Raw genomic sequence first — 14,381 nt, 5'->3', positions numbered from 1 at the left:
CCTCCCCTCGGCCGTCCTGTAATTCCTTGTCATCATCCACTGTCACTCCAGTTACCAAGCCAAGGATATCGGTCGTTGTCTCACATGGATTAACAGACGTTTCAGAGGTGTTCACTGCCTAAGCCATCAAGGCGATTTTAACTCATCACCTTGTTGATGGAAGGCTGTAAGCACCTGCAAAACGTCGGTCAGTTTGTACAGACCATAGATCGCAGCATCCCACAAGACAGTCATCGTCTTGAACCTCGTCACCGCGAGAATTTGAAATCTCACCATTCGTTAATTTCCCCCATTTCCACAGGAAAACCGATTTTCGTGAAATTCTATATGAAATATGTTATAATCTGAGTTTTATATCCGCCTTGGTACTTTCACATTCAACTAGGCAGGTCCCCAGCCACTGCGAACAACATATAACAATTTAAGGAAGAACACAATCTGTTTCCATGGTTACCTAAATATATTCTTCTTCTCGTTTACGGAAAGGTGTGTGGACTAACCTAACCTCACTATTTTGTTTGACGAGAGTAATATCACCGTCGCTGTCATCACTTAGTTCCACGTAATTCCCACGTGGTGATATTAACTGTCCTCCCATGAAATGCTACAATATTCCGATAATAACATGCATCCTACTGTTCCCATTCGCTTGCATTGTCTTTTGCTTTCCAGTGTATGATTTTATTACCGCTGATTATATTTGCCACATGTCTTCCGGACCGGACCCAATTCAATTCCTCTCTCCTTCCTCATAGCTTCTGGAGACCGATTGGTGGAATCTGATCGAATCGCCATCACAGTCAATTGACTTATTGTCCCCCTGACGGTAGGGGAACGAAACTACATTCGTACAATTCATTAATTTTTCTCTGTTCTCTCGTGTCATCGGTTTTAGGGGGGGGGGTGCGACCTCCTTTGGGGGGGTGGAGGGTGGGGGAGGGTTGAGTATTACTTAATGAGAGTAACAGTCCAAGGAGAGTTACAGTTTATTCACACAGATGGCAGCACTTTTGTGGGTCAGGTTTGTTGGATGCTACACGCGACAATACTTATTGCGATGGGTGGGTCGGGTGAGGGGGGGGTTGACATGCATGTCACATGATATGACATAGACTGACACTCCACTTAAACCTTGGAAAATTAACGTTTCTCCCCTGTGGCTCTTATTCCAGTTTTTCGCCGTATGAATTACACACTTCAGTTAACCGTAATTGGTACAGCAGATGGAATAAATTTAATTAATGTGCCCTAGACGCCGTACGTATTACACTGTAGTGTTCAAAAAATACTAATTAGCTACCTCGTTAAAGATATGACCGTTCTATCAGATTTAATTACTTTATTCTTACACAGGCAACTCCACCGAACATGCGTGTAGTATTAGTTGACTATACGTCAGGCGCCATTGGAGACTTGATATAGAAAACTTGTTTGTACTCAGTAGGATTTGAAGTTCTCACGGCGGTGAGGACGAACGTGGTTGTTCTGCTGGTAATAGCTCCGTGTAATCTAGTACAAGTTTACCAACGTTTCACAGGTCCTTGCTGCCTCCATCATCAGGACGATTATATTGATGGTGTGAAACGTTGGTAAACTTGTACTAGATTACACGGAGCTATTACCAGCAGACCAGCCATGTTCTTTTTTTTTGCACTTCTGAAAAACGAAACGCGGGTTTTATTTCGCTCATGACAAAGGTAACCCCTTAAATGCATGTCACCAGCCACGACAGATCCCAAGACTGAACGACTGAGGTTAGGTTTATGACCTAGCGTTGAGAATTTTTCTCGTGATGCATTGAAAATTGTACACATTGGTTCATTAAAATTACAATAAACGTATATACAATTATAATTACAATAAAATACATTACGGATTCTTAAAGATCCTTCTTTACTGATCATTCTACGTATAGGTTACATTACCCTTACTCTTACCATTCCTGAAGAATGAACATTTAAAGGTGACTCGGCGCTGGATCTTACACATCTTAGTAACTAACGCTGACCCTTCCGTAAAGACGTATTTACGTCAAAAACAGAACAACATCCACGCGCGCACCTATTTCATTTTTGTCCTCATTTGCAGTGCGTCCATAACTTCCTTGTAGATCGTGCAAAGCGATTGTCAACTGTTGCCTACGTTTATTGTTGTTTATGGCTCCCCAGGGACGACGCTGCGTCGTTGTTTCTTCTATTTTCTCTTCTTTAGTTACGAATAGAAAACTGTCATCATCTATTGCATAAGCGAGTTTCTTTTTCTTTTCTTTTTTATCTCTAGCCAGGATCTGATTTTTGGATTTTCCACGAGGAATACGTTCTCTGCGAAACGCATTAATCAAAAGCTACACGTATATCGAGATAAGAAGGAAACTGCAGGGTTATAACAGAGTCCCTCAGAGGAATTAAACCCCAATCATGCGCCTGACGACAGTCTCTTATTTGTTTAGTGTCTCCACCATGATAAAGAGGACTCTGCCTTGCGCCTCTCATTTTTATCCATACGATCACTTCTCCATGTCTTGTGATGTCTATTGTTACCAACCTACCTAGTATCTTTGAGAACAATATCTTTTTCTTTTGAAATCCCCCACCCCCCTTTCCACGGGCCTGTAAAATTGCGGCAGGATTCAGAATCTCGAATTCATACTTTTGAAAGAAAAAAAAACCCTCTCATCACTCCTCTTCCTATATTAAGAATATTCTTTTCTTTTACAACTTCCACTGTTCCGCCCCTGTCATTTTCTTCGCTTCTTCGCCCCGGCCTACAACTTCCCCATCCATCCCTTCGTTTTTTTGCTACACACACCCTTCAAGCATTCTGGTAAGAGGATTTTCGACATAATGAAATGGGACAATTCCACAAATTATTTTCCTCTCGCTTTCTCTCTTCTTTCGAGTCTTTATTCGCTGTCTGTCACTGTTTTATCAGTTTCACTTTCCTATATTTCCCCCGGATTGTATCATTTTTTTAATTTCTTAGTAATAAATAGACTCGTCTTTTCTACTGCCCCGCGCCTGTTCTACGGGTTGTATAATCAACAGGCGTTCCGCTGGACGAACTCGTTAAGTTCCTCAATTCACAGAGATTAATGGATGCTGGCACAAATAGTAATGATTTCTAAATGAAGTGGGTTGCTTTACAGCGTTAAGTAACATCATATCGCAGTCCCCTTGAGGAAGGCACTTAGTTATTCATCCTGTAAAGAATAAATAATTATGTAAGACTTGAGGTTCTCACAGCGGTGAGTATGAAGATTTCCGTCTTCTGGGTTGTTGTGCTGTGTAGTCTGGTCGATGTTAACCAACGTTTCAGAGGTCATACTGCCTCCATCATCAGGGCGATGAGCATGAAGATTTCTGTCTTCTGGGTTATTGCGCTGTGTAGTCTGGTCGATGTTAACCAACGTTTCTGAGGTCATACTGCCTCCATCATCAGGGCGATGAGTATGAAGATTTCCGTCTTCTGGGTTGTTGCGCTGTGTAGTCTGGTCGATGTTAACCAACGTTTCAGAGGTCATACTGCCTCCATCATCAGGGCAATGAGTATGAAGATTTCTGTCTTCTGGGTTATTGCGCTGTGTAGTCTGGTCGATGTTAACCAACGTTTCAGAGGTCATACTGCCTCCATCATCAGGGCGGTGAATATGAAGATTTCTGTCTTCTGGGTTATTGCGCTGTGTAGTCTGGTCGATGTTAACCAACGTTTCAGAGGTCATACTGCCTCCGTCTTCAGGGCGATGAGTATGAAGATTTCCGTCTTCTGGGTTGTTAAGCTGTGTAGTCTGGTCGATGTTAACCAACGTTTCAGAGGTCATACTGCCTCCGTCATCAGAGTATGAAGATTTCTGTCTTCTGGGTTGTTGCGCTGTGTAGTCTGGTCGATGTTAACCAACGTTTCAGAGGTCATACTGCCTCCGTCATCAGAGTATGAAGATTTCTGTCTTCTGGGTTGTTGCGCTGTGTAGTCTGGTCGATGTTAACCAACGTTTCAGAGGTCATACTGCCTCCGTCATCAGGGCGATGAGTATGAAGATTTCTGTCTTCTGGGTTGTTGCGCTGTGTAGTCTGGTCGATGTTAACCAACGTTTCAGAGGTCATACTGCCACCCTGATAACGGAGGCAGTATGACCTCCGAAACGTTGGTAAACGTCGACCAGACTACACAGCGCAACAACCCAGAAGACGGAAATCTTCAATAAATAATTAGTCGCTGATTTTATGTAACAGTAAGGTTCATCACTGCGTTCGAAAAAGCCTTCCACTCGACCCTATCGTCAGTCAGTGCAAATGACTTCACATCTCCACATAGTACCAACCAATCAACCCAACGTTTCAACATTATCCTCCGTGCTTTTCTGTCAATATGGTAATTTCTCGAATTCAAGGCCAAATAGTACTTTCCGCTATTTGCGCTGTCTTCCTCCGTCCACTATAATTCAAGCCCCTAATAACATCTTCGTTCTTGCATCTCTTTCCATAAGCTTGTGATCACAAATGTTTAGACAGAATTGTACTGAAGACATAACGAAAGGAAGCAATTCTTAAAATCAATTTTTTTATTTGGATAGATGTTCCCGTGTATGCGGAAGGCAGCCTCAATTTGTTGTGTGGGATAGATTCACGACGCAGAACAAACAATTCCTTTGGGCAAAGTAGTCAAAGGTTATGAGGGACAGATGGGATTTGTGTGTCCTTTTCACCCCAACTTTATCCCAGTCCAATCCTCTTGAAAGCCTCTGTCAATATATAGCACAGAGCAGCCATGACGAGCATAAACATGGCGGATACAGTGACATTAATGTGCAGTTATCACGGCCCTCTAGAAGCCAAGAACCATCCTGTAAGTGTCAACGATCGAGGGAGCTGTGAATAGAGGTGCTATTATGGTTATGAACAAGATTACGTGATAAAATCAGAGGATAATCTCTCAGAAAGTTTTTCGTTCCTTTAACCCCCCACCCCCCACCCTCTTGAACGACTATAAAATACACAATTGGGGCGGTGGGGGGGGGGGTTAAAGTGTAAATATTGGAACATTTCTAAGGCAACGAAAGTGCGGGCATTAGGCTTGAAAGCTATTTATTGCCGTCAAAATACGTTCATCGAAATCTTGTCAAAGGCCAGGTATTGGAACAAGCTTCATGCGATTCTGTGCTCCCCATTTAGTCAAATCTTTAATTTGTTGCACACAAAGTATTGTTTGATAATAATACCACACCCCACACTGATTTTTTTTATTTTTTTTAGTGTTCTGTCTGACGACAGGTCCATATGAACAGGATCCTTCCATCCTTTTCTCGGACTGGGACCTGTTCATATACGTTCTTGGCAGATGATCCAGAAGTGGTTTGCCATTGCCTTCTTCTGTGTGTGAATGGGGTAATTGTTGGGATGCCACGGATTAAAACTGCGTGTTGCCTAGACCACGGCCTTGCCCAACACAAGTTATAAATTAGGGCACCGCCGGGAATCGAACCCGAGACCCCAGGATTACAAGGCCAGCGTTCTAACCGCTAGACCACCGTGGCTATCCACACTGATTAGTCGTGCATAATTATGCTTCTTTAAATATTTACCCCACGTATAGCCTGGACAAAACATAAATTAATACAAGAAATAATCTCCATAATATACCGGTATGCTACAATGTGCATGATAACACGTGAGACTGTAAAAATATTCATGACGGAATGTCAGCATGCAGCAATCTTCGTAACACACAACAATCTCCATGATAGCATATCAACACAGAGAATTCTGTTGTCTAAAGCAATCTGTCCCTACGACTGCGTAAGGCCCTCACAAAGTGTTTCACATGGGGCATCATAGCGCGGAGAACAATATTCTGAAGCGAAACCTTTCTTTCAAGAGTTTACAACCCTTCTTTGAATCCAAACTGTAATCCTTTCTCCCCCCACGGGGCTCATCACTTTTAATCCAAACCCCCCTACAGTGAGGGAGGTGTAACTTGTGTCTCTAAATTCTACAAATTGGACGCTGCGAGGCGCAGTTGTGCTAGGACACACATAACCTCGCGATTACGAGACGTTACGTAAGCGAAATAATTTATTTGCGTCGTAAAAGTCTATCACGGTAGTAAACTCGTGTTGCGGGTTTGTAGGAAACCTAGGGGTGCTTGTTTTGGGGGGGAGAGACCCTGAGTCGTCCTTACTGGCGCATGCAGGAAGACATGAACGTAAGCAAGAGGTCATAGCGAGCTACGGAACCATTAAACGCGGGGGTCAGGGATTAATTTTGGGGACGTTATCACACATCAATTGGAAAGGAACTATTTTATCGAAAATATTTACAGATCATTTACTGCGTTTTGTGAACACGGTGATGAACCGACAGTTTTCATGAAAGCATGATATCTCTTGACCACAAAAATAATCAATGAAAACCTCGTACCATGGTCGCAGTTATCCTAAAGATTTAAGCGCATTTAATTTAATCCACATTAGACCGAGGTATTTTCTTTACTGACAGATATACTCAATTCTCATATGAAATCTTGATGAATCTGTAGTCTTCCTCACAGATTGGTCATATTTCTGCCGTGTGCCACTGTACCCCTCAATCCCCTATTACGTCACGAAGTTCCATACATTCGAAGCAGCTACGAGAAGTGAACGTCTCCCATCGAGATTTCCCCAGTCATCCTGGAATCTCGTAAAAACTGCAGGATCATTTCCCGTGCTGTGGCGTCGTATATCTAGTTACAGAGAGGCTTCGCGGAAATGACGCGTATTCAATGTCGTCGACACTTTCCGGTTCCTTCGTGCCCCCATGGTCATCATTTTTATGGCCGATGGTTGTTTCAAGTCTTGATAAGAATAATGGATTTCTCTGATATTTACCGTACGGATCTGAGGCAAAACGTGTGTGTGTGTCTTACGTTGCTGATTTATGAATGACTTTTTTTCACGATTCACGATTGATTTATAGGATTAACGCACATTCAGCTGGACACTGTTAGCCAGTCAATTGGGGCTTACGCTCGCGGTGAGTACCTGGCTGGCTGTAGATGGTTAACGATGACACGGTTAACATGAAAACACTTCGCCCCTTGTATCCAAGACAATTAAATAACGCAATTTGAAGTTTGAATAATCTCAAATACCGAAAGCAGTAATACCTAACAAATTTTTCTATTTCGATCTTCTATTAGGCCAAGTATACGTCATTAAAAGCGACACGTCCTCCATTTTTATCTATTTGTATTTATGTTCTGAGGTTATAAGGATGAAGCATTGTTACTGTCACTTGTTTTCGTTGTTATGTTCTCATAATTCATGATTAATAGGCAAGGGGGCAGCTGTAGTCGACCCTGTTAATGTTAGAGTAGCAAGTCCATGACTTTTATTGCAGTTTGTCGGGGGAGTGGGGCGGAGTCGCGTGGTTTCTGTGATACTATTTCAGGGTGGGGGAAGGGGGGGTAATATGTGTTCCGACCAGGAAACGGATATGTATCGGGGTGTCGAATTGGGTCGGTGATGAATTTCCAGGTTCACGGTTGATCATCGTATTATGACTTCCGTTCCTTCTTCTTATTCTTCTTATGGTCTTATTTATTTTATTACTTTTTCCCCGCTATCCGGTCTTCACTGACCATTAGGAATTCTCCCTCAAGTATGAATCGCGAAACAAACTCTACCCGCGATCAGAACATACTGTTCTCCTGGTCTACTCACGTACGTGTGGACACATTCGCGGTTTGCCGGGGTCGTGATGCCGTGTGGGATCGTTTGTGGTTACTGTGCCAACGTTTCTGAGGCACGTGCTGTCTCCAACCCCCAGCCTCGTTTCTCAGAAATATTGGGGTTTTTTACCAATCACACTCCACACGGAGTCACAAAGCCAGAACGTCAACATTTTCTCCGCCGCGATGTCTTTAGATCTCAGATATGACACGGAACACGAGAAGGAACTTTGTGAATTACTCAAGGTCACTTGCTGCTATTTTTATTTAGTGTTCTGTCTGACGACAGGTCCATATGAACAGGATCCTTCCGTCCTTTTCTCGGACTGGGACCTGTTCATATACGTTCTTGGCAGATGATCCAGAAGTGGTTTGCCATTGCCTTCTTCTGTGTGTGAATGGAGTAATTGTTGGGATGCCACGGAGGAAAACTCCGTGTTGCCTAGACCACGGCCTTGCCCAACACAAGTTATAAATTCGGGCACCGCCGGGAATCGAACCCGAGACCCCAGGATTACAAGGCCAGCGTTCTAACCGCTAGAAACAAGAAATAAAAGCAGAATTTTAATGGGAAAACCGACTGGAGGGCGTGTATATATAACGATGACATTAACATGTTAATATCTTGAGGACCGGAGGTCCTCGCGTTCTGAGTGCCTGTTGTTAAAGGGGTCCTCACGTTGTGTCCGCAGGGAGAAGGGACCCAGACAGCCCCACACCTCCATAACAAAAAGAAAGAAGAGGGTCTTCTGTCTCTTTTGTTGCCTCCACGACTTGGTGGGTCCATGTGGACAGCTGTGATCATCCTTGTGGGTTGGAGATTTTTGGCCAGCAGTGGCTGGTGAGCAACACACACGGTGGAAGAGAATGGTCAACGCTGTTTCACAGTATAGCAATTCTATGGTCTTGTTTATTATGTTTGAATCAGTCATTTTTTTCTGTTTATCATAAATATGAGTTATAATAATTAAGGTTTCAATGTTATATTATAATACGTTATGTGTGATTTTTTTGTGGATTATAGTGTAGTTTATTAATTTGTTTCATTTCTTTCGTGTTTTTTTTGTCTTGCTCCAAAGAGAAATTACCTGATAATCAAACGATGATCTCATTAAAGAATTTCTTTTTGTAATTTTTTTTTGTAGAGATTGATGTACAGGGTGATTACCACAGGGAAGTTGCGTAAATGACATGTGGACAATATTGATTGAAAACACCCTGTACCAGATGATTCGCTCAGGAATAAACAGAGGGTGATTTTATTTTGTGTCATTACAAGTGTGTTAGACAAGTAAGATTTTCAGATTTAATTTTTTAATAATAATAATAATATAACAATAATCATAATATTAATGATTCTATATTATATTTTTGTGTTTATTATTGGGAAAATATTTTTGTCCTTGTGTTTATATTTGTTAAGAAAATTGTGTTTTACACAATGAAGCAAAGCGAAGGTGTGGACATGCCTGCGCCACTATAGAGTTTTCAAATGATCTCCAATAGGTAGAGTAGTTGACCTTGTGTGACCCTGAGATGTAAGAGGTCACAAAATACCTTAAACGCTGATAACAACATTTTGCGGTTGAACCAGTGACCATCTCAATCACACAGAATTCACCGAGGTTCTTTCTGTATATAAACTTTTCCGTGCTGATATTAAAATATGCCATATTGTAAAAATATTTTGTGTGCAGAGGGCAGGTCTCAAAGTGATGTAAGGAACAACAACAAATATCATTACGTCATTTATCGGGAGTTTAGGTTTTTGCTCAAGAAGTTTGTTTCATTTGTTTGACGTAATAAAAACAATTGATAGTTCCTCAGTAAATTCCTACCAAAATAATGTAGGTATAAAAAAAAACATGAATATACAGAAACAAAGCTTTCCTGGTTTATATTACGTCAATAGTAGTGATTTTCCCTTTTAGTTTCGAATGTGTACAGACCGAAACATTTATAGTTGACTGTTACAAACACAAAAATCACTTCAGAGCAATAAAAAATACGAAATTGCTCAAGTATAGTCTGTTCAGTATTATTTCATCTTGTCAAAAAAGAATCTCTAGTTGATTGATTATATTAAAGACCAACTACCATACAATTTTTAAGTGATAAACAAAAAAATAATAATTCGCCATTTGTCAGTTGTTTAGAATTTCAGACATCACTCGTAGATCTTCTTCTCGCTGCTAATATTTACTTTGATTAGATGCTTTTTGATTTATGAATTCCTTGTTCCTTGTGTTCAAAGTTAACGTGACGTAATGCATTACAATACGAATGAAGGCCTAAAAAAATAATAAAAAAAAAAGTTCATACGCCAATAAAATCAGAACCCAAATACTGCCAAGATGATAAAATTACACCATTTTTGCATGTAAATAAGCTTTTTTAAGAATAAGGTTATATATATATAATATAAATATAAGAACATATATTTTAAGAAGATTAAATCATATAAAAGCAATGTATGTATCAAAGCCAATTACTGTGACAGGATAATGTAGGTCCCGTGGCTAATTTAGTACGTCGACACATCATGCGAATTCTGGTAACAGATTCAGGAGTTATATACAAATTCCAGGAAAATGAGGTTTTTTTTGGGGGGGGGGGGAGGGGCTTCGAGCTCAAAAGAATTAATTAACCTTCGAATACAACGCGCAATGGAGTGTTGAAAAATTACACAGACAAGGAGTAATTCCACACATCAACTCAGACTTCACGTTCTGTCTTCTGGGATGTCACGTCACGTGGTCTTGCAGAAATTAAGCCCTGCTTAAAAGGTCAGTCGTGTCCAAGGACAGGGTTTTTTTCAACAGTCCCTTCAGACTACGCGCATGCGAATAACCAGGTTCCACTATCTTAACCTGTTTTTTATTTAGCTGACAGCTTACTCGTCTCTCTGAAGAAGCAGGCAGTAAGCAGCTTCGAAACGCCGGCCAATTTCTGCCAGAATACACGGCGGAACGTCAGAAGACAGTCGTATAGATGCGATGTGTTTCCTTTGACTCGAAGGCCGCGTTTTGATTATTACAAAAATTTAGACGAGTATCCGGAAAGAATGAGCCCGGACTCACGGGTGGTAATCGTGAAATTTGAGCAGTTCATTCATTCGGACAGCGCTGGTATGTTGTCAGGACCAATGTTGCCACGGAACCTCCGCGCATCAAAGCGTCTCTGTGATTTCTTTGCCATTAAAATTTTAAAAACGCTAATGGCAATAAATACTACCCTCTTTCCATGATCTCCGTAAAGTTAAAAGTTGTCGATGTTTCAGATTTACTAATCATAAATATTATTTCCAATCTTTAATTTCGGTTTGTGTTTTTTTTTTGATTTCCTAGTCAAGTAGCCGTTTTGATTACCTTCTGTCTCTTGTGTGTTCTAGAGTAAGTTAGATCGAAGCCAGGCATAGATAAATATTGAAGGATTTGAAACTTATCTGTCCCTGGTTTCTACATGATAGTTACATGTGCTTCAAAGTGTGACTTTTCTTCCTAAGTATATCTTGCTTTCATTTCGAAACAACACGAAAGGAAAAAAAGTAACAATCATTTGTCAATTATAATTTATTGTAAACTTATGCAGTGTTATGACAATTAATCTACGATGTATCTACTTAAAACCACTTTGTATTTCTGAAAATGAGAATGTGATTTTATAAAAGTGCTGACTTATTTCTGTAGGGCCTATGTGTACCTTCCTTTTCAATTCAAATGGTACATCAGTACAAATGAATTATCATTTGTGAATTCATTTAAATTACAAGTATAATCTGTGACAATATTTTTGACTATTTAGTATTTGGAATAGCATGTCAATACTGATATTTTGTGAATTTTGATATTTTTGAATTCTGCCAGTATAACATTAGTTTCCCCTGTTGCTCAAAATATTTTGTCAAGACTCTTATAATTGAAAATGTTCACCCTGGCAAGCAGTCATTACTTAAAGTTGAAGTGTACTAACATATGCTATTTAATGAAATCATAGGATACTTTAAGGAATCAGCATGGATACTTCCTCATCTCTTTCAGATATACGTTCAATCTCTGATGATAAGTAATATTTTCCCTCACCCAATTTTGAACATTCGTCAGAAACCAATACGAATGCAGAAGGACGCTCTCAGACGTGTTTATAAATTTCTTCTCCTTTGCACACCACAGAACGGTTTCTGTCAGGTGTTAACTTATTCAAGGTGCATTATGGCGAACTTTAAAAACGTAACATCCCATTACACTTTACACAACGTTCATTTTATATTATTTTTACTCAATCGTAAAAGTTTCTTGTACACCATTTTCCTTTCTGAGTCTAGAAACTGGTTACTCTATTCGGACAATAACTTAATCTCAGACAATAATAACATCAGAATTTAATTCGGCGTTTAAATAGAGACAGTTCACTCCATTTTAGCATTCGAGCTCTGCCCTATTCGCCTATTACCCCCCCCCTCCCATACTAATTCCATATAAATATAAACCTAACCTTTCAGTGAAGATTTTTCGGGAATTGAACAGACTGTGATAAAATATTAAATTTGTTCAACTCCACAGCTGGAACATGGCATTATTTCCCCGAAATAAATCCCCCGGGGGGGGGGGGGGGGAAGACACGCTATGAATTTTCATAAGACTGTAACATATTCGATAGTTTAAACACAACCTCTGTGTAATTTGTGAAAATCGAAGTGCCATAACGTGTTGAGAGCGCGGTAAAAGTTTACAGTAGAAGGAATCAAAATTTCCAACTGTACAAAGTATCCATGCCTTGTCCTTACGTTAGGTTACTGCAATGACCAGAATACAATACTAACACGTCATTGACATCTTCTTAAAACGATTTGTGTACAGTGACTAATAAAATATTTCCTTCTGTTTGATTTCCTTTCAATATTGCACGTCTAAGTTAATTTTGTTTAAAATTAAGAGATCAATTATTTTTTTTTTTGTATTTTCGTTTCTCAATTTTAAGTCTTGTAACATGGAAAGGGTGGAATCAAAACATTTAAATGTAAAAAAAAAAATATTTCACCCTCTCTGTGTCATGCTGTTACTACCGACAGTCTTTCATATTTGTACAGATTTTTCACTTTTATATATAGTTACTTTTTTCAAATAAATGTAAATATTGAAGCAAATTAAAGAACTGTGTATCGATACATCGACATTCTTCAGCCCTCACAACGCAACCTCATCCTGCGATCTGCCCTACTTATTAATTATCATGGCATTACGACAAACAACGAAGCCCACTGACAAATGAATGTGCAGGAGACTAGCCATCCGCACACGACACCTCCTAAAGTCCTGAACTGATTTCGACCAAATGTGGTACCGATTATTAATTACAAAAAAAATTATCGGGTGAATTCAATTCTTATTTACTTGGGTACGATTAAAAACCCTGTTTAAACAAGAATCTGGATTATTTCTAAAACACGGCTCATCCTGCAAAAGAGAAAATTACGTGACACGAAACACTGAGCATTTTGAATGTTTAATGGTTAAAAATTATTTTTTTTAATTTAATCTTCCATGGGTTTGGTGGGGTGTCAAAATCGAACATGCTGCAAAATGTTACACTGGGCTTAGGGCCTCTCGGACCGGAAAGAAGATTTTGTAAACACGGTAAGGAACCTTTGGGCTACATAAAAGTCGGAGAATTTCTTGACTAGATTAGTGACTTACCCTCTTATCAAGAAGAACTCAGTCCCATGGAGTTACTTAGTAAGTTATTCAGTCAATACGAGACAGCGACTACATTCCATCCAGTTTACTGCGCTCATAACGTTAGCAGTTGATATGAACTTGTTAGATACTCCATAGAAACCCACCAAATGCGACTACACGACAGAAATTGTTGGGAGTTTAATGCTTGACAGTTGAACAACCTGTCCTCCCACAGCCTGCTCCTTGAAACGGTTCTCAAACCGCATCCTGAAAACGAATTGAAAGGTCTCGCAATTTCCTTGACACGTGTCGTCTGGATGCGACCTGCTCCTTCATCTTTACGAAACAGGACAAGTGTGGTTAGCTTTGTGGCCGCCATTGCTTCCGGTTGAATCATTTCATTATGAATGTCATGTAACGAACGCCCGATAATGTGTAAAATTGTATATTTCATCTCCATAATCCATCGACGTCCTTGATCACATTCGACAAAACTCATCACACATTTGGCACTGGATTAAACTACTACATTTTAGACATTTAACTGACCAGCAAAACGCAGGTCCATGAACTCTTTTCCTCTCTTCCATCCTCCATCCCTTCATTCTCACTTCCTTCTTTCACCCTTTATTCGGTCTTCTGGGTTGTGGACGCCGTGTGAACTTCCATGTGGTGAGCGACCACTACCACTATCAGCTTCTTCACAGCAATGACAATCTTAAGTATTCTTCCTTTATTTCTATTCATCCATGTTCCTCAATGTCTCGGCCAATCAGAACGGCGCCATTTCCTCCCTCCTCTTCCCCCTGTCACCCGCTACGACCCACAAACAACATTTCAGAAACCCAACTTTTTGTACAGACTGTAGCAATCCTAGAACGCATGAAATAAAGCTGCCTGCTTTTTTTTTTGTCCTCTCCCTGTCTCGCTACACCCCTTCTGACAATGAAGTGGGTGGGAAGGGGTGATTGGTTTAAAATTTTAATCTCAGTTTGTCAC

The 14,381-nt window shown here is 40.2% G+C and overlaps 2 protein-coding genes across 7 annotated transcripts in view; one reads left to right on the top strand and one right to left on the bottom strand.

Moving 5' to 3' along the window:
* Positions 1-12,871, top strand: part of LOC110833352 (uncharacterized) — a 29,411-nt gene extending 16,540 nt beyond the window's left edge. For both annotated transcript variants that reach the window (XM_022071321.2, XM_022071322.2), the window contains exon 3: positions 8,397-12,871. In XM_022071321.2, coding sequence (XP_021927013.2) covers positions 8,397-8,549 — 153 coding nt within the window. In that variant the 3' untranslated portion in view covers positions 8,550-12,871. The remainder of the gene's footprint in view (positions 1-8,396) is intronic.
* Positions 1-14,381, bottom strand: part of LOC110840254 (putative E3 ubiquitin-protein ligase sinah) — a 516,698-nt gene that overhangs the window by 220,150 nt on the left and 282,167 nt on the right. The window lies entirely within an intron of this gene.

This window comes from Zootermopsis nevadensis, unplaced genomic scaffold, assembly GCF_977971745.1.
Source record: "Zootermopsis nevadensis isolate Lab colony 2312 unplaced genomic scaffold, Znev_1.0 Znev_ptg000012l, whole genome shotgun sequence".
NCBI classification, from domain to species: domain Eukaryota; kingdom Metazoa; phylum Arthropoda; class Insecta; order Blattodea; family Termopsidae; genus Zootermopsis; species Zootermopsis nevadensis.
Note: the sequence above shows the minus strand (reverse complement) of the source record. Positions and strands in the feature narration are given on the sequence as shown.